Here is a 20,199-nt window from a genome sequence, read left to right as displayed (position 1 = left end):
TAGGGTTCCCGCCAACTGCGGTAGGCTGGCTAGGGTAGTTTTGAGCAGGCAATTTTTGGGGCACCTTTTCTAGCCCTGTCCTCATGCTATGGAGGTGAGCAGTGCACTCCTAAATAGGGCTGCTCAGCCACTCAGGGGGCTGCCGGACTCCACTGCTGCTCTGTGTCAGTGGTGAACGACCATATGGCCTGAGCCGCCTGTGTGCAGGGTTGCAGCTACGGCTTCCAGTGTGCCCACACCTACCGCTTCACTGCTTGCCTGTCGCCACAGGACTTTGGTTTGTTGTGTTGGGGGGGGGGGGGGTGACAAGTGATTTGCGCTGGAATTGGGATTAAAGTGAGGAGGATTTGCGCAACACGTCGACCTCACTCTCTCGCCCTAAAGCCCGTCCTTTTCCGGAAGCAAGATTTGGTCAAGACGTCCGGGGACAAGTTTGGGTGCAGTGGATGACCAGAGACTTTCTATGTGTCTTGTCCTGCTCTTGAGTACTCCACAGCACTGTGCTGGTACTTGCCATTTTGTCCGATTAGTCTAGTTTTGTGACGTTACGCACAGGCCGCCAAGTCCAGACTTCACATGCTAGGTTTGACAGAACCTCAGTGTACTGAGTGCCATGGACACGTCAGATACCCTCTACCTGGTTTAGCAAGCCAGTCAAAGCCGTTTCCGGGGTGTGGCCGCTGCGCATGCTACAGCTTCTGGGAGCCACATGTGAGAGTTGGGTACCGAGTGGGGACCAAGAGTGAGCCAAGCTACCCTCAAAAAGAGGGTACGACTGCCTGTCCACTAGAGGTGCTACCCCTCCTAGATACCCCATACATATATATATGCTGTACGCACGTTTATGCATAGGGTTAGGGTTTACTGGGCGTTAGGGAAAAAATCGCCCCCCCCCCACTTCAAAGTTCTGGATCCGCCAGTGAGGCCTACATACAAACAAAATAATAATAACTCTATTACAATTGAATTACCGGTATTTATTATTATTATTATTATTATTATTATTTTGCATGCTTCAGAGACACATCAAATACATTCTAGAAAAATAATTTTTACATTGAAAAAGTGGGCGAGTCGACGGAAGTTGTAATTGTAACATCCCTATCCATTTCCGTACACGTATGGTTCGAGATGACCGCATAACTTTTATGAACCATGTGAGCCGGGAAATGATTTTATCCCGTGGCCTGGATGAGGAATCGGCTCTTCACCAACCCCTCTGTCTGGAGTACCCTTGCGACTAGATGATCATTTATTCACATCTGTCTGGTCGTAGGACACGGTCCCTTGAGCCAACGACATGAGTTCCTCCTCTCATGCGAGGCCTGAGGCCGAGCCCACGGGGGCTCCATATGCCTATAATATGCCACTGCCCCCGTGGGAGGACCATCATCACCCTTATGGACCCCGATGGGGGACGACGTAATGGGTTTCGGACTGGTTAGCAAGCCTTTCTCACATCCCCACGACGTGCAAGTACACTCGGTAGAGCATATCTGTGGAAACTCACTGGGATCCTGTTTGCTCTCGTTCTTAGCCTTTCCGCTACCCCGGGCTGACGTTTCCGCTGAGGTGCCACGCTGAGGTGACGGGAGCATTTCCTCCGCCTATCCATTTCCTAATCTTTGTAGAAATTCGTCTTAAAATCTAAAAATAAAATCTAATCTTAAAATAATAATAAAAGGATTTAAAACTTATATTTATTCTAATATATAAACCACATGGGTATTTTTAAAAAATACAACATAGTCAACTATGTGCAACGTACTCGTACCCCCTTCAAACTCTTCCCGTACCCCCGGTGGTACGCGTAACCCACTTTGGGAAACACTGATCTATAAGGCTTATAGGACCATGTTAGTATGAGCAAACTGGCGTATGTGCTGCTCAAATAAGTAAACTGATGTACTACTTTGAGACTATGGCCCTCCATTGATTTAGAATAATCTAGATGTGAGATTTATTAAATTATATTTTTTTTTTTTTCATGTTGATGGTCAGTCCCAAAAGAAGCAGCAGCAGTGACTTTGTTTACGGCGAACTGGTAATTAAGCGTGAACAAGTACAGACGATAACATTGGTCGCCTTATGTTAAAGACATAGCGAAGCGGAACATTAGATGCTTCCATTCAAAAATATATCTAGATTCTAGATATAAATAGATTAATAACATTATATTTTTATCTTTCAAAATATTTTTTTTAGCATGTGTATCTGATATGGCGTAGTAATTTCAACCCATATCGGTTGTGACGTAGAGAATCATCCGATAGCTACGCTATTTTTTTCGCCATAATTTAGCCTGCTAAATGCTTAAGATTAAATAAGAGACGATTCATATTTTAACAAACCATTTTTTAAAATTAAAATAATCAAATAATAGTTAATTTTTTAAAAAATTCAAAGAGGGATTATATTCTTTATATCAGCTGTCGTTAGTGAGCAGATATTTCCTTTGTGTAAATAGTCGCCGGTGACTCTCTATTGGATGTTTAAATTTGGTTTCCATTGTTAAAAGATTTTATTCTAGAGATTTTCTAGATGTAGAGTAGACTAGATTTGAGTCTCTAAAGCGACTAAGGTCATGATTTTATTTTTCATCTAAGGAATTTAGATAAAAAAACAAATAAGTATCTAGATCTAGACTCTAAAGAGTCCAGATTATAAAACTTAGACCAAAAATGTTTGTTGATTCTACATTAGAACAGTTTCAAGAAACTCTAGGACTGGCGGACGTGAGTTCTGGCACAGTCGCTTTGGTAACAACGACGCTGCTCTTGAGTGCTGCTTTGGCCTACCGAAAACTCACCGAAGAAAAGGTTTAAGTTTTGAGCTATTCTTATAATATGATGGATACTTGTTTACTAGATCTGTAGTCACAATGGTGGCATAAAAGTATAACATCTATCTAGAAATCTAGATCTACATCTAGGACTAGATCTAGAATCTGATCTACTTCACACTTGATCTAGTCTAGAGTAGTAGAGTCTAGAATACTAACTAATAGTCTAGATAGATCATAGAGATTCTAATAATTTTAAAGTAATAAACTTATAAAGTATTATAAATATCATCACTATTATCAGTTCCTACTCTAGTTACTGGCATATGATATAGATCTAAGTATAAAATCTAGAATCTAGTCTAGATTGAGAAGGTAATAATTTTAAAGTATTATTATAAAATTTATATCATTATCAGTTCCTACTCTAGTTACTAGATCTAGTACTCAGTAGCATTGGCCCTGCACCTCATCATGGGCCACATGGGCCTGTTGGTCTTCTTCCTTGTTCTCGTTTATATGTTGGAGGGTTCAGATGACCAGAGATAAACTGCGCAGTGGTTTCCAAATCAGGGAGCTCTTTATAGTTTTCTTTCTATTGGGCTGTTTTGGTGCCAGTGTCTTGTATGGGCCTCATGATAATGAGAACAGTTTTGAAGGACGGTTGGTCTGAAGGGAAGCTGCTTTATTCCTTTAATGACAGTAAAACCTTGAAATATTTTATATTATTTTTATATAAAGGGCCAATGAGCGCCATAATAAATATGTTTATAATACTAATTAGCAACACTAGCCTTTTAATGCTTCACTAAGACAGAGTAAAGTACTATTATCTTTAGCACTAACTAAGCACAAATTCATGGCTATTTTTTACGTTTCAGTTTTCATAGCTCCATAATGGTCTAACCTGTGAAAAAACTGATATCAATGAATTCGCCATCCTTTTGTACGGTGTAATGTATCACTACGCACTTCAAAGGAAATATATCTAAAAAATGTTTTTATTTTCAAATTTCGTCCTTAAAATCTTTTTATTTTTACACCAGCACAAGGACACAAGCCATTTTCACTCTTCCCACCCTCCTCATTTTCATTCTCAGCTTGCTGACATCAGTCACACCTAGGTCACTACAGCTTTACCTGTAGGCCTACCATATAGCTGGTTGTGCTAAGGAAACAAATTGTCTCTTGCGGGTTAGAAAAGGAGGTTTCATTACAGGTAGTCTCCTCTCCGCTGTACCTATGGAAGCATCTTTTTCCCTGTAAAGCAAACTCTACTATCGCGGTGCGTAGGTCACACCTTAGCCTTTTTGGTACCAGTTCCTGGATGATCGATAATTGATAGTCTCATACTCTCTCTTATCATTTTTTTTTAAGTGTCTTTACTCTTATGCTTAGTGGGCATGGAGGGGGAGGAAGCTTAACATTCTCTTCTGATTTTCACAATTTTTTTAGACCATGCATAACAGAGTAAAGTCAGTACAGTTTTACCTGTAGTTGGTTGACCAATCATTGTTAGTCTTTCGACCTCTGATCCACCTTGTAACTGACATTAGCTGGCTAGCCAATCATTGTTTCTTCCTCTGACCCTCTACATTTTCACAACTATGGTAATTGTTAGCTGGATGATTAATTATTGTAGGTTACACTTACCAAGTACCCTGAATTCTTGTGTTTTTTTTTAAAACATGACTGAAGATGTTTGCCCCTCCCCTGACAATGGAAACTTTTGAAATCATGTGTAGACAGAAAATGAATTAATAACCGTTTAAAAAAATTACTTTAAAGCCCTGAACCATAATCTTTAAATACAAACCTAAAATGCACAAAAAAAAGAAATTAACATGGTTTATTAGTCAGTATCTGGTATGCCTGTAACATTAAAAAATGAAATCTGTAGGTAAAAATTATTGGCCAGCCCAACTTGAAAATCTCAGGCTAAAATGATAACCAAATTAACAAGTGTATTTTCTCATATAATTAAAGAATCAGATATCTTAGTGTATGTAATTGAAAGAACTATTTATATTAAGTTCCATTTTCATGTGCTATACTTTACCCTTTTGGCAATATCATAAAAAATTAAATCTATGTTATGTTATTTAGTAAAATAAATTGAGTTATACTCAGTTAACATTTTAATTGAGGTTAACATCCTTCGGATGTTTTTAAAATGTTTCTATTGAGAACATATAGATGTAAATAAGATATTCCTTCCTTCTAGTCTTTTTTTTTTTTATAAGCTTGACATTTCAGTCATTTATTATATAAAAAAAAAACTTTCACACTACATGACATTTCAATGAAAAATGAAAACAAGTTGTATTGTTGTATGAAATTGTAAAAAGAAAGAAAGGATCATGCACAATACCAATTTATAATGTATTTTTGTCATGAATATTGAAATAAAGACAGGTCAATGAAACCATTAAAAACTAAGCAACAGGTTACTGTAGATTATGTCTAGATCTAGATTAGACCTAGTCTATTAGATCTACAAAGAAATTGAACTTGCAACCTCCTAATCTAAGGAGTTTTTGGTAGCTATTATTACCCTATTTGACAGTGAAAATCAGAAATCAGAAGCAATGTTATGGTAAAATTGTAAGTTTTAAAAAAGTATTATTAATATATATTATATACTTCTTAAAATATTTTTTTTTCCTTTTTAATTTGTAGGTAGAGGGTAAGATACCTCCTGTGATTCCATCAACTATACCCTTTTTAGGACATGCAGTTAGCTTTGGATCAAGTCCTATTGAGTTTTTACTTGCTGCCTATGAAAAGGTTGAACAATACATTTAACAATTATTTTCAATATCAAAATGATCTTTAAAATTTCAATAACATGCTGGTTCTTATCATTTGTTTGTTTTGTTAGTTTTTTTTGTTGTTGTTGTTTTCATTTTGAGCTTTTATATCATTTCAGTATGGGCCTGTGTTTAGTTTTACAATGGTGGGAAAGACATTCACATACCTTGTTGGATCAGAGGCATCTGCTTTAATGTTTAATAGCAAAAATGAGAACTTAAATGCTGAAGAAGTTTACAGTCGACTGGTAACGCCAGTATTTGGGAAAGGAGTTGCCTATGATATTCCTAACTCGGTAAATAGGTTTTAAGATTAGTACATTTATATAAATAAGCAAAAGTGTGGACTGAAACAAATTTTAAAATAATGATCCCAAAGTAGATTTTATGATGGTAATTTGGACTGATTACCACATGGATCATTGATATATTTTTATGAATAATCTTTGTAATGATAAAGCTTAGAGCTCTATTTTTTTATATATATTTTTTTTTTAATACTATTATTATTGCAAGGTCTAAAATGGCAACTATTCTTTAATTTGACACTAGTATATTTTTGTACAAATTTTGTTATAATTTAGAATTTCATAAAAATTGTACATTGATTTTTAACATTTTTCAAAACTCATTTTAAAAATTTGTCTGCAAACTCAGACTATCTTTGTTACATTTTTTAGTTGGTATACATACAGATTGTTTAAAAAAATTGAATTTGGTTGGGAATTTCAGAAAACCTTGGGTAACGGTACTTAATATTGTCATTTGTATTTTGTTTAGAGTGATTGCTAACAAATGTCCATTACTATGTTTTATAAACATTTTATAATAAATTCAAACAAATAATTGACTAAACAAAGCTTTGCTTTTAAAATGGTAGGTCTGCAAAAGAGATTATCACTTAAAAAAACAAAACAATGATGGTTGACACACAGTTTAATTCAAAAGCAACAGATTCAAGTTAGAATAGAGAGAAACAAATACAAATACTTGAACTCCCCGATATCTTAAAGATTAATGAGATAAATCTGGAATACTGGTTAATACAAAATGGAATGTGTGTTTGGCCAACACTAACTAAAAGGAAATACTTAATAGTATGTTTTTTAAACTCATTCTTTTTATTTTTACACTAACACAAATTCACAGCATTGCTCGTGTTTATTCTAACCCAGTAGTATAGCAAAACCTTTACAACCCTCTGGTGGTGGAGGATTTCAATATATTCAACAGCTAAAAAATAATAATACAAATTTCATTAAGGTAAAAAAAAATATTGATTTCTTTCAGGGTCATACATGCACCTTACATTACTTTAAGCTTTATTTATTAAAAATCATTTATTTATTTCATTTTGTATTCTCAGATTTTTTTAGAGCAGAAAAAGATGTTCAAAACTGGCTTAAACATTGCCAGATTTCGTGAACATGTTCATATAATTGAAAATGAGACTAAAGATTACTTCAAAAGATGGGGCACTAATGGGACAAATGGTAAGAAGTTATGAGAAATTCTTTGATGTTAAATTCATTAATTGATAGCTAAAAAGCACAGAAGACATGTAATTGATTTATGATGTAATTGCTTTTGTTTTGAATTTTTTTTTTTAGACTGGTCACTTTATTCAATGCTTTGATTTAATCCATACAGATCTCTTTGTTGCATTGTCAGAACTTATTATTCTCACTGCCAGCCACTGTCTACATGGTAAGTTTTAGCTGCATTGACATTTAAAAGTGATCTTAGATGTTTTATATAATTAATATATATTTGTCTGTATAAATAAAGTTGAGATGTTTTATATAATTAATATATATTTGTCTGTATAAATAAAGTTGTTGTTTTTTTTTCTTCCCGTCTTTCAATGTCATAGCCCACATTGTAATCCCCACTCTCCCACACACACACTTTTTGGCTGTGAGTTCTAAAAGCCTTATGACACAAATATGAAATAATTCCCTTGTGAAAAAGTCTTGATAGGTCAGTTGGTACAGCCTAATTGTAAAATGGTCACTGCTATTGAGGATTTTTCAGGCAGGACTTGATGTGAAGAGCCATTAGATATCTTTTCTAATGGTCACTGGGATAATGGCACCCCTTGCAAGCACAACAATTCCCAACTGGTCTTCATTGGGATAGGGTCAAAGAAACAGTTTGAGGGGAAACTCTCAGCTAGTAACTTGGTTTTTCATATTTCTTTGAGTATCTTTCTAAAGTTAAATGCTTTCTTTTTTTTTTTTTTTTTTTTTTTTTTTGTAATTTTCTGATATGAGTGATTTTTCTTTGTTTTGGTAGTAAATTGGATGTAGGACCAACCCTTTTTTTTTTTAAGACAGTTAATGGTTTCTCTCTTTTAGTTTATTTCATGGACCCAAAAGAATGCAAATAATATAATTTCTTAGTGCATATTTTCATCTTTTATGAAATTTGAATGACAAAATGTATTGTGATTTTTCAATATTTATGGTAGAAATGTACAATGAAAAGAAGTTTAATTTTTCAGTTTATTAATTTTTTAATCAATCTTTTAAATACATTTCCTTCTTTCGTACTCAATTTCAACTCAATACAAAAAAATTTTCTTGAATAATTTATTTTATTTCCTACACTTTCATGTTAGCTTATATAATAAAATAACAGGTTAGTTTTAGTAACTCTTATCCCCTTGTACAGTTTTGCTCATCCTTGACAACTGAATTTTTTCTATCAAAATAATACACTCTGAAAGAGTTTATTTCAATGTGGTTTCTTAAAGGTGAAATACAAATGTTAAAAAAAAAAAAATTTAAACAATGAACAGCCTTCTTTTTTAGGTGCCTAAAACTGTGTGTGTAAATTATTTAACTGAATGTCAATTTTTTTATTTTAATTGCAGAGTAAACACAATTTAAAAAATAATAATTGGTTATTTTGTATACCACTTACAGGGCCAAAAAAAGAATGCATGTTTATAATTGTCTTGATTTAGAGTTTAAAGGTCTCTAACTTAAGACAAACCAGTGGGCTACTAAAACTAACAGGCCAAAAAGTGTGCGGAGGGGGGCTTAAAATGTGTGTCATTTTTTTTTTTTTAAAAAAAAAAGGGGTTCTGTCAAAATGGGGGGGGGGGGCATTATATTGCTCAAAATAAACTGCTGCATTTATCAAAGCACAGGTATTAATTACAACTTACAGGTTTAAAAAAAATGTGCTTCTGTATCGGGTGAGAACTCAATTGTAGAAAGAGGTGTCCTATTGAACTGCTATTTGGGAGAAACAAAACAAAAGGCTTTGTTCTAAAAGTTAATGGTTTAAAGGTCTCTAACTTAAGACAAACCAGTGGGCTACTAAAACTAACAGGCCAAAAAGTGTGCGGAGGGGGCTTAAAATGTGCGTCATTTTTTTTTTTTAAAAAAAAAGGGTTCTGTCAAAATGGGAGGGGGGGGCATTATATTGCTCAAAATAAACTGCTGCATTTATCAAAGCACAGGTATTAATTACAACTTACAGGTTTAAAAAAAATGAAAAATGTGCTTCTGTATCGGGTGAGAACTCAATTGTAGAAAGAGGTGTCCTATTGAACTGCAATTTGGGAGAAACAAAACAAAAGGCTTTTAGATTTACTTGCTTTAAATGTTGTCTTCCTTGTATACTTGTGTAGTATGGTAATTATAATGCATGCCATTCCACTGAAGAGGGATAAAAAGTGTTCTGACAAAGCTGAAGTATCAGTATAATCTTATAGTATACAAGGCAAACAACACTAGCTCCAACTGGAATAACCTTCCCAGTGTGCAGCCGAACATTCCAGGCTCACATAGGTTTCACCAGCCATATGAGTAGGCACAAAGCCCTCATCCCCCTAGATGACAAAAGTGGTCATCATCGAACCACGATGGACGAACTATGTATCTATCTATATATATATATATATATATATTTGTGGCATTTTACATTCTCGAGAGACGATCTTTTCTCTTTGCAACTTCTTGTTTGACTAAAGAGGCCAATATTCTATATATATATATATATATATGTGTGTGTTTGTGTAACATTTCTTTTTATTGTAGTATTTTTTTTTCTGGGGCAATGAAATCTTTAAATTAGTTAATTGTATATACATTAGTGTCACTTGGCTATTTTATATGTTATGAATGTGGCTGTGGTTATCAATGTAGGCGTGGTGGTGACATTGGGTTCTTGTTACAGATCACAGAATAATGAAATGACGCTGGGTGTAGCAGACACAATAAGTTTAATATAACACCACATAGTGAATACACCATACAATTCGACCCAGGAATGGTCAGTATTAATCCAACAGTAATATACGAATATCACAACTTAGTACTTATTCTATAACCAACTACTTTAAACATCTAACTCTACTGCTTATATCTTAAGTGACTCAATACAAGTGCTTGCTCCAAGATCTCTATGTGGACTGACTGCCTTTAACTCTCTGGTTCACCTAAGGTCAAAAGTGTTCACCTTAGTGCAACATGGGTTGTGAATAAGATTCACAATATGGAATTAACATACACAATACAGAGTTAGGGTTTCTACTCTATGGCACCAACTTTGAGGTGGTGACAATTAGTTTATAATAGATATAGCAAGGGCTTAATTACTTTTATTTTTGTTTCTTTCTTAAAGGTCGAGAAATCCGAGAACGTCTTGATGAACATATTGCTCAATTGTATGCTGACTTAGATGGTGGTTTTACTCACCTGGCTTGGTTGTTGCCAGGCTGGTTACCCTTTCCAAGTTTCAGGTCTGCATCTTTAAGGATTGCTCATTTTTAATTTGGATTTCCTAATTACGTTTTAAATATTTTATATCTAATTTTTATTTTCAAGCTTTTTTCCTTTTTAATTTTTTTTTTTGTGTGTGTGCTTTTGTTTATCATCTTAGAAAGCGAGACAAAGCTCAAAAAGAAATGAAGCAAATCTTCCATGAAATCATTCAGAAAAGAAGAGCCAATCCTAATCCTGATGATGATATGTTGCAAACTCTTATAGATGCCAAATACAAGTAATACATTCTATCAATTCTCTTAGTAGTCTATTGAAAAAAAGATAGCTGTGAATAGTTAAGTAAAACTACTTGATTAACAACTCTTATAAGAAGTCTACCTTACTTAAAAATATATTTATAGGAGTGGGCGCTCATTATCTGATGAAGAAATCTCTGGTATGCTTATTGGGTTGCTGCTTGCTGGCCAGCATACTTCATCTACCACCAGTACATGGATGGGATTTTTCTTGGCTAAAGACAAAGAACTTCAAGTAAGTGTTGATAATAAATTATTAGGTCACATAATTACCTCCTGTTTGCTAGTTTAGTTGTCATACTTATAATCATGCATAATGTGAATATTATCTGACATTTGAAAATATGTAGTCATTGTGTGTCTGTTGAAATGTTTGTACATGTTATTTCTCCCACACCCAATCTCACAATTATTTGTTACACCTTCCAACACATGAATCAATAAATAAATTGACCAATTAGTTAATTAACTATTGGTAATTAATTTTTATGTTTGTATCTCGAACAAGGGAAAGATATGGTGGTACAAGTTGAATTAGTCGCCTTTATAGTTTGTAGAAACAAACATTTATGAATAACTATAAAACCTAATTTCACAAGCAGCTCCCTGGCACACTGGTTACTGTATCGGCTTTAGGAGGCCTTCGCCCTCAAGTTCGAATTTAGGTTTCTCCTTTTTTTTTTTTTTTTTTTTAAATATAAATACAATTAAAAAGTTATCTCCCAGATACCCCCTTCTTTCTCCCCACTACCCCTTTCCAACTGGTCTAGACAAGTGATAGGATCATAGTGCATTGAGAAAGCTAAAAGCCTGATTGTGCGCTTAACAAAAACAACTGGTAAAAAAATATTTCTAAACGCACAGATTTAATATTGTTAGTCTGGTTCTATTACAAATTTAATTAAATGAGTGATCCAAACTAATTGACACTACACTTAATTAAGCTTTGTTTTTTAAAAATAAGATTTTTTTTGTATATAGTTTGTTACTATGTGTAACCCCAAATAATGTTCAGAAATCATTAAGGCTAATTATTATTGCTGTTCAAAATGATACAAATAGTTTATTTATGTCTTGACTGTCAATAATTAAATAAATAAATTATACATTTGAAGAATAAAAAAGTCATTAACAATATTAAAAATGTCAATTTTTTTTCTATAACTCCTATTATATGATTCTTTCAGATTTTTTGTAAAAATTATTTTCAAATATACTTTTTAAAAAATGTATAGTTTTCAAAATAAGATGACACCCAAAGTTTTCTTTATTTTGTTTGTTTAAAGAAAAGAGTGTATGAAGAGCAGCTAAGAGTTTGTGGTGAAGGTTTAGCTCCAGTTGACTATGATCAGTTGAAAGATATGCAATTACTTGATCGTTGCCTCAAGGAGACTTTACGTTTGCGTCCACCCATTATGACTATGATGAGAATGTGTAAAACTCCTCAGGTAGGACTTTGTAGTATTTTAAAAAACATTTTGTATTTTAGTGAATTATTTTCATTACTTGGCAAGTTCTGACTGTTGGCCAGTCCATTTGCTTCTTATTTCTATTCCTAGAATATACTTGGCTACACTATTCCACCTGGTCATCAAGTTTGTGTTTCACCTACAACAAATCATCGCCTTCCAGACACTTGGAAAGACTTTGACAAGTTTTTACCTGACAGGTAAAATAAGTTTCTTGTTTATTTGATCTGTTAATTACAATGTGAAAACTCTATTGCTATTGTTTTTGTGCAAAACATTTACTTTAAAATAAGTTTTGTGAATCTTCTCAAAATGTAAAAAAAAACTGTAGACATTAACATATTGTCTTCACCTACACCTATTCCTTAGTCTATTGGATCCTTGGGGCACCACACAAGATCTGTTGACTGTCTTTCTCCATTCCTCTCTGTCTTTTGTCTTGAACAGAATCTCCCTCAATAGCAGGCCCGTCCATTCCTTTATGTTGTCTTCCCATTGCTTTCTCTGTTTGTCTCTTCTTCTCTTTTCCTGGTACTGTTCCCCGAAGGAACGTTTTGCAAGTCCTGAGGACCTTTTAATATGGCCATAGAATTTTAGTTTATGTTTTTTGATAGCAGGTCCAATAGCTGTACTAATTCTGTCTTTAATCTCTTTGTTTGTACATTATGTTTATTTAAAATAAGAATCATTGAAATTCAAATATAAAATATAGATTGATTTGTTAGTTAGTATGTAAAACAGTCACATTTTCTTCACAAATGTAGTCAGGTATTCTTTTAGATGGTAACATTCTTGGCTGTCTCAGTGTCTTGTATATAAAAATGCCAGGTTAGGTGTTTGTTTATATTGGGGTTAGAATAAGATTTAGGTCAAAACAGCAAAGATCTGGTCATTATTATCATAAACACTATTATTTGTATTATAGGTTTATTGACCCTGAAGTAGCCAACAGTGAAAAGTTTGCTTACATCCCATTCGGTGCTGGCAGACACAGATGTATTGGGGAGTCCTTTGCATATGTGCAAATAAAAACCATATTTTCCTACTTGATTAGGAAGTATGAATTTGATCTAGTAGATGATTATTTCCCCGAAGTCAATGTCTCCACTATGATTCACACACCTTCAAAGCCATTGATCCGATATCAACTCAGAAAACCATAGTTGTCAACAAGTGTCATATATTTCTTTATTTCCACAATTTCTTATAATCTTGCATATAAATAAAATGATGGTAGTTTAATAATACAGGCCATAGTATTGTATTATAGTTCATTTTTGTGGTTAACATTTTATAAATATATTGCTTAATCTATATAACTAAGTCAAGTAGAATTTTTTTTTAATTCTGCTGAATAGCCACACATTTTGATAATTTTTTTTATTTAAAGAAATCTATTTGTTGAGTACTAGCAACAGGCTATTGATGAAATGTCTTTAATGGATAAATAGTTTTTATTGTTTTGTTACTAGACTAGTCAAATGAAGAGAAGTTACATTGTTTTATAAACTTAGAAAAAAACATACATACATTGACTAGTCTGTTTCTTGTTAGAAAAAAACATACATACATTGACTAGTCTGTTTCTTGACTATTACATGGTTGTCTCCATTCTTCGTTAAAAGTAATGGCATATGTATACGATTAAAATTATTATATTTTGTATCAAACAAGTTTGCCTGTTTCTTTAGTAAGTTAATAATTGATGAGAGTTTTGATATTAAACATTAAGTTTTAATGACAAGCAATCAATCAATAGAGATGGAAGTCCCCTTAATTAATTTATCTAAAACTTTTAATAAATATTTCCAAACCCTTAATCCCCTCATCCCAACTTTTGACAATTATTCCTAAATCAGGACTTATTTGAAGAAACTTGTTCAGTTTTTCTCAACCCAGAGTCTAAGTCATATTTAAGTGATATCTTTTTGGTGTGTGTCCTACTTATATGTATTTATATATCATTTTAAGATAAAAATAAATGAATGCTAATAGGTGAAGGTATAGTTTACCTTTTCCTGAATTCAGGATAAACTACTGGCCACCCTCCCTTGCCTCAATTTATCTTACATTGAGATAAAAGCTAGCTATGATAGGGTCACATGGTACATAATCTTTTTTCATGTACTTCAGGATAAACTACTGGCCACCCTCCCTTGCCTCAAGTTATCTTACATTGAGATCAAAGCTAGTTAGGATAGGGTCACATAGTACATATCTTTTTTCATGAACAGTAGGTAAGATAGGTCATTTAATGTAGCAGACTGTCAGGTGATGAGAGCTCTTAACTTGTAAGCATAGCGCACAAATCAGTATTTAAAGTATTCTGAATATATCTTCAATAAATCATTTTACATTTACTTTCCATTAAAGATGTGCATGGCTAGTGTTTAAATGTTATTTTTGTTTTGAAATTGAAGAAATGCTTTTTGCCATTTTTTTTAAAACTCTACAACTTTTTTTGTGTGTGTGTAAGAAAGTTATTTGTACTAAACTGTTTTTTTTTTTATAATTATTCTGTTATTTCATACGTTAAGGGTAAGAACTAACATAGGGGTACTTTTTTATTTGTAGCAGCAGTGATCTCTTTGTATAAAAAAAAAATCATGGAAAGTTGTGTAACCATCTTCTAAAAGTTTTTTTTTTTTTTTTGCTGATGTGTGTAATAAATTCAACAACGTGATTTAAATTCTTGTCTATTTATTTCTCAAAATATGATTTCAATAAAGCTAATTTTATATACTGTACACATCTTGACATGAAAAATGTTTTTATATATAATAAACTATGACTGCAATATAATGGAATATATAATGGAATATTTAAACAAAATACACAGCATTACATACAGCTGAAATTTACTAGATTTACAATGTAAAACATTAAGAAAAAAAAAGTTTATCAACAAAGTGTGTATTGCATAAAAAAAAGTTTTCTTAGTTTCAAACTAAAGGCACTTTCATTTTTAAACAATTTTATTTTGATTAATCAACATTTTTTTTTTCCCATTTCATACATGCTATATGTACACTCAAAAAAGACATCTTATAGGCATGTACTTAAAACACAAATCACAATCATTATTCATACATTTGTCCAAACTTATAATTACTACTAATTTATATAGTGATTATGCTAACAAGTGAAATGTTGCCTTCATTCACTATTTACAATGACAACCATATTACATCATATCACAACATAAGTTGCAGTTTCTTTCAGGAAAAAACAAACTTGTTGAAAGACTTAACCAAAAAAAAGATATTTTTAAAACAATAACAATATTCTTCAACTGGCAACATTTCAAGTTAAAGAACTGGCACTCCTTTGACCTTCTCAGCTAGCACAGTAGTGACAGTAGGTCAAAACATCCTCTCATTGGCAATCTAATAATAAACATTCATATTAAAAAAAAAAAAAAAATTCTCAAGGAAAACACTTTCAAAATGATAAATATGTATTTCAATAAATGCACTGTTTTAGCTGACTTAATGCCTAAGTCATGAAAGCAGGTATGGTGCTGGTCAAGTCACTGGCGGATCCAAGGATCGCCCCCCCCTCCTCCGAAGGGGGGGGGGGGGGGGGGCGGACGAACTTTAGTATAGGATTCACACAATTTGTATACGAATTTATTACTTATGTTAAAAATATATACTAATTATTTATATTTCAACCTAGTTTTAGATTATTTCGCCCCCCCCCCTCTAGTATGTTGGCCGATTTGGTGGTGTCGAGAGGGGGCGATGGTATCAATCCCGCCCCCCCTACACTTTCGAGTGGGGGGGGGCGGTCCAATTTATTGGTACAAATCACAGCCTGCTAACAAAATCAATTAAATATCTATATCCTTGTAATGTGTTATTGATATTTTAACCGATCTTTATATTATGTCGTTCCCTGTTTGCCGATTGGTGGGGGGGGGGACGAATACCTCTTCTGCTCTTCCCACCTAAACCCTTTGAGGGGGGGGGGGGGGGGGCGGTCCGTTTTTATGGAGAAATCATAGTTTGTGAACAAAATTAGTTGAATTAATATATAAATTTTATATTATGTCGCTCCCTTTCTGGTATTTTGGACGATTCGGTGGGGTGAGGGGGGGGGGGGGGGGGGGGGGGGGGGCGATTGCATACACTGCCCTCCCCACTCTAGCCCTCTGAGTGGGGGGGGGGGCGGTCCTATTTTTGTGGAGAATCATAGTTTGTGAATAAAATTAGTGGAATATCTATATAATATAAACTACGTATTGATATGTGAACCCATTGTAAATATGTCGTACCACACTCTAATCTCAAATTGTATCATTAGTAAATTTAAATGAAAAAGGTTTGTACCAGATGGGAGGGGCGATACATGCAATCGCATTTCCCCCATCGGACAAATCAATACTTTTTCTTTTTGAATTATAGTTAAGAAATTACAAAATTAAAAAAATCTGTTACTAATATAATTTATATATACTATAAATTAAATTCTTATATCGAGTAGCCCCACCCCTATTCTTTAATACCAAATGCAATCTTTAGCAGAAATTATTTAAGGAGCGAGGATTAATCGTTTTCACTCTACCGCCATTCCCATTTCCAGACAGAGTTTTTGTAATTTCACATGAAGTTATCATAAGTATTTTAAGAAAGACTTTGCATTGGAAAAGTTAGAATTCAAACGAAATTTTTCAGTGTAAGAGTCATGATTGAGATGAGTTCTAAACTCAAATAACATTTTCATAGTCCCCTTTTCCCAACCTTTACTCAATCTGATATTTTTCTAGCTAAATAAATTTGGGACTATAACTCACAATTTATACTAGAGTTTCCTTGAATACTATTTATCAAATAGGTTTTTTTTTGGCGGCGATCCTCAAAGCAAAAATCTAAATACGTGGGGTATCCTATCTTTTCAAGGAACAAATCGGTTTTATTTGCAATGTATTTTGGGCCTATAAATTCAAATTAGAATATTTTTCAAGTACAACATTATTCGAAAGGTCGTTTTTTAATAGTATGAATAATGAGCTTCAGGTCAAGAGAATGCGTTTCTGCAGTGAAGAATGCAGAAAACGCTTTTGGCGTCAGGGCTTCGCCCCGAACTCCATTTATGATTAATGAGTTGTAGATGTCAGGAGAATGCGTTTCTGCAGAGAAGAATACAAGAAAACGCTTTTGGCGTCGGGGCTTCGCCCCGAACTCCATTGATGAATAATGAGCTGTACTTGTCAGGAGAATGCGTTTCTGCAGTGAAAAAAGCAAGAAAATGTTTTTGGCGTCGGGGCTTCGCCCCGAACTACATTGTGAAGAATGAGCTGTCCTTGTCAGGAGAATGCGTATCTGTAGTCAAAAAAAGCAAGAAAACGCTTATGGCGTCGGGGCATCGCCCCGAACTTCACCAGAGAACCTTATAGCGCTGCCCCAGTTGTTTTGTTTTTCGCCGAAGGTTTAGAAATGCTGCTTTTTCTATTCTCATATTTATATATATATATATACATATATATGTGTGTGTGTGCCCTCGCGCGCGCTGTATGCACGTTTATGCTTAGGGTTAGGGTTTACTGGGCGTTAGGGTTAGGGTTTGGAAAAAAATCGCCCCCCCCCACTCCAAAGTTCTGGATCCGCTAGTGGGTCAAGTATTGTCAGAGGATTTGAGACTTGCTTAAGAATTATTTAAAAGATAGTGGGGCTTATATCCAATGTTACTATCAGCTATAACAACCTTGAACAATAAATGCACTGACTAGCACCTTAACTTATGCTGAACATAACACCACAAATTAAAACCTGAATATATATGTATATTATAGATTATAACAGTAGTGCTTATTTTGTCAAACTGTAAAAAAATTCAGGGTGCTAGTAGATCCATAAGCCTTTGTTACCTCTTCAGAACACAAAGAAAATAATAATGAAATGTTCAATAGCTCTTTAAGTTTTTGAGATCTAAACAAAAACAACAGCTTTCAACCAAAGGAGAGTAGACATCCAAACTGGACAACAAAGGAACACAATCAAACTCTTGTCATGTTAAAAGAAGCAATAAAACACTTTTTACCAGATTGACAGAGTGAGTTCAAAAAAAAAAAAAAGATTCAATAGATTTAAATAGAACAAAGTAACATGCATTTACTTTTGTCAGACTTGTATAATAGTAACAAACAGGTCAGCATCTGTAAATCAGTTAACACTTTGATCAAATGTGATTTCAATTTAACAATATAATGGTTTAATGTTAGATTGTAAACATTTGCATCCATGGGCAATTTCAATCAAGCTAGTCTGAAAAAACAAGGAGTTTTTTAATGTATGTATGTCTAACCTCCTCAACAGTAATACAAAATAGATTCTTAAAGACAGAAAACTTTATGACAAGCTAAGCACTATCTTATGGTACTTCATGAAACATGAAAACATAATTATTTACAAACATCGCAAGAAAGACAAGGGTAACTAATTGGGCTGTACAATATCCTATAGTAACAAATTACATTAAGGGTTGGGACACTTCCAAAATAATACTGGTATTTTTTTTTCACTAGCGAACAGACTTACAGAACTATGAAATAACTCATGTATTTATTAGAGATTAAACAAAAAATATCTTTACAACTATTAGTAATAGACGTTGCTATTTCAAAAACAAAATGTCTTAAGGATTGTTTCCATAAAATGAATTTGTAAAAGGCAGAAACAGGAAAAGTAACAAAAGAAAAGTCAAATTGTCAATTCAATTTTTGGAGTTCAGTTACACTAAAATATTGTGAGTAAAAAAAAAAAAAGATAAATACAATAATTTTGAAAAGATATTCCTATACAAATGTAACAATTGAACATGATTTTCCATATACCATTTGCAATACTACTTCAGACAATACCATTAACTGTCAAGCTGTCTATGCCAATTAGTATTTCTAATTTTACTACACTCAAGCTAATAAGAAAGAAACATCACACATGCAAAGGTGCAGTAGAAGTTCATTAAGATGACATTTAGCATCCAACATGTTGGGGGTTTTTTATGCAATGTTTCAAGCAGGCTCAGTAAATAATGACCCATGTGAATATTCTTAAAATAAAGCTGCATGAATTCCTCCTCCCCATCCCCCTTTTTTCTGATCTTTTTTTAGTAAATCAGTCAAGAAAGATTATAAATCAAGGTGATGACTAATCATGTTAAGGTTCAAGTTTTAGATTAACTCTTATTGTTGTTGTCTAAAAAAAAAAAAAGTTCTACTTGCATTTGTTTATTATTCATGTTAATATTATCACTGAAATTGAACATTCATCAAAAAATGACATACAAGCCCTTAAAATTGTTTCCCTGAGAAATATTTAAAAAAAAAAACCATCTTCAACCATTTCTTCGATTATATTTTTCTAATTATTGATGTGTTGCTTCATGGTACAAAACAATCCTCTATAAACTAGGTCCAACTGTTATTTAAAAACCCAGTAAATCAACTCTTTTAGTCATGACATTTCTTAGAAAATGAATGAGTAATATCAATGGTTTAAAAAAAAAAAGAATGATTTAGTGAGACTAATTGAAGTAGTTAGAACTCTTGCTAAAACAACTCATCACCTAAACATTTGGTCATGCTGGAATCATAGTTCACCTAAAAGGAAATGTTCCTGTACAGGAATGATTCTATTGCAACATCAACATTGGGGGGGCAACAATTTTCAATAAGTTAAACTATAAGGCACACAATGCTGTATCACTGGAAAAAGAGTTCGTTGAATTCTAAAAGCATAAACTCAACAATTTTACTTTGGTAGACAGTCTGAATGGCCAGGCTGCCACCCTCTTCTTTCTGCCACATGAGCGTTGGTCCAAATACTATAGCTATGTTCTGAGTCTGCATTCGGTTCTCACGCCACACTTCCATAACCCTAGAGTAAATAAAGTTCAAAGTTAATTTTTACACAGAGATATATTGCTTCAAGTACATGACTTAAAAATTTAGGAATCTACAAAGATCAATGATTTACAGAAAAATTTACAACCAGCCTGATTTATAATGCTGAAGATTTGTTCTAATTTACAGTGTTCTGTCACAACTATTTATAAAACCAATTAAAGAGTTGCAGATCACTGGTGTGTGGCTTGATAGATTGC

At 33.5% G+C, this 20,199-nt stretch overlaps 2 protein-coding genes across 13 annotated transcripts in view; one reads left to right on the top strand and one right to left on the bottom strand.

Moving 5' to 3' along the window:
- The first annotated feature begins 2,449 nt into the window (after positions 1-2,449).
- Positions 2,450-14,776, top strand: LOC106072162 (lanosterol 14-alpha demethylase-like). Its single transcript, XM_013232486.2, has 11 exons — positions 2,450-2,819; positions 5,462-5,569; positions 5,712-5,888; positions 6,959-7,085; positions 7,243-7,299; positions 10,228-10,345; positions 10,486-10,605; positions 10,730-10,859; positions 11,911-12,072; positions 12,184-12,293; positions 13,019-14,776. The coding sequence occupies exons 1-11, from the start codon at positions 2,682-2,684 to the stop codon at positions 13,254-13,256; spliced, it is 1,485 nt and encodes a 494-aa protein (XP_013087940.1). The 5' UTR covers positions 2,450-2,681; the 3' UTR covers positions 13,257-14,776.
- Positions 14,777-18,152: 3,376 nt separating this feature from the next.
- The window catches only part of LOC106072115 (rho GTPase-activating protein 15-like), a 31,074-nt gene continuing 29,027 nt past the window's right edge, over positions 18,153-20,199 (bottom strand). For all 12 annotated transcript variants that reach the window (XM_056013056.1, XM_056013061.1, XM_056013067.1 and 9 more), the window contains one exon: positions 18,153-19,973. In XM_056013056.1, coding sequence (XP_055869031.1) covers positions 19,799-19,973 — 175 coding nt within the window. In that variant the 3' untranslated portion in view covers positions 18,153-19,798. The remainder of the gene's footprint in view (positions 19,974-20,199) is intronic.

This window comes from Biomphalaria glabrata, chromosome 1 (assembly GCF_947242115.1).
Source record: "Biomphalaria glabrata chromosome 1, xgBioGlab47.1, whole genome shotgun sequence".
Classification (NCBI taxonomy): Eukaryota; Metazoa; Mollusca; class Gastropoda; family Planorbidae; genus Biomphalaria; species Biomphalaria glabrata.
The sequence above is the reverse complement of the archived record's forward strand: the minus strand, read 5'-3'. Positions and strand labels throughout refer to the sequence as shown.

Coding starts and splice junctions, on each gene's coding strand:
- LOC106072162 (XM_013232486.2), top strand. CDS start 2,682: ATGTTTGTTGATTCTACATTAGAACAGTTTCAAGAAACTCTAGGACTG. Junction 5,889..6,958: donor CCTATGATATTCCTAACTCG/GTAAATAGGTTT, acceptor TTGTATTCTCAG/ATTTTTTTAGAGCAGAAAAA. Junction 7,300..10,227: donor TGCCAGCCACTGTCTACATG/GTAAGTTTTAGC, acceptor TCTTTCTTAAAG/GTCGAGAAATCCGAGAACGT.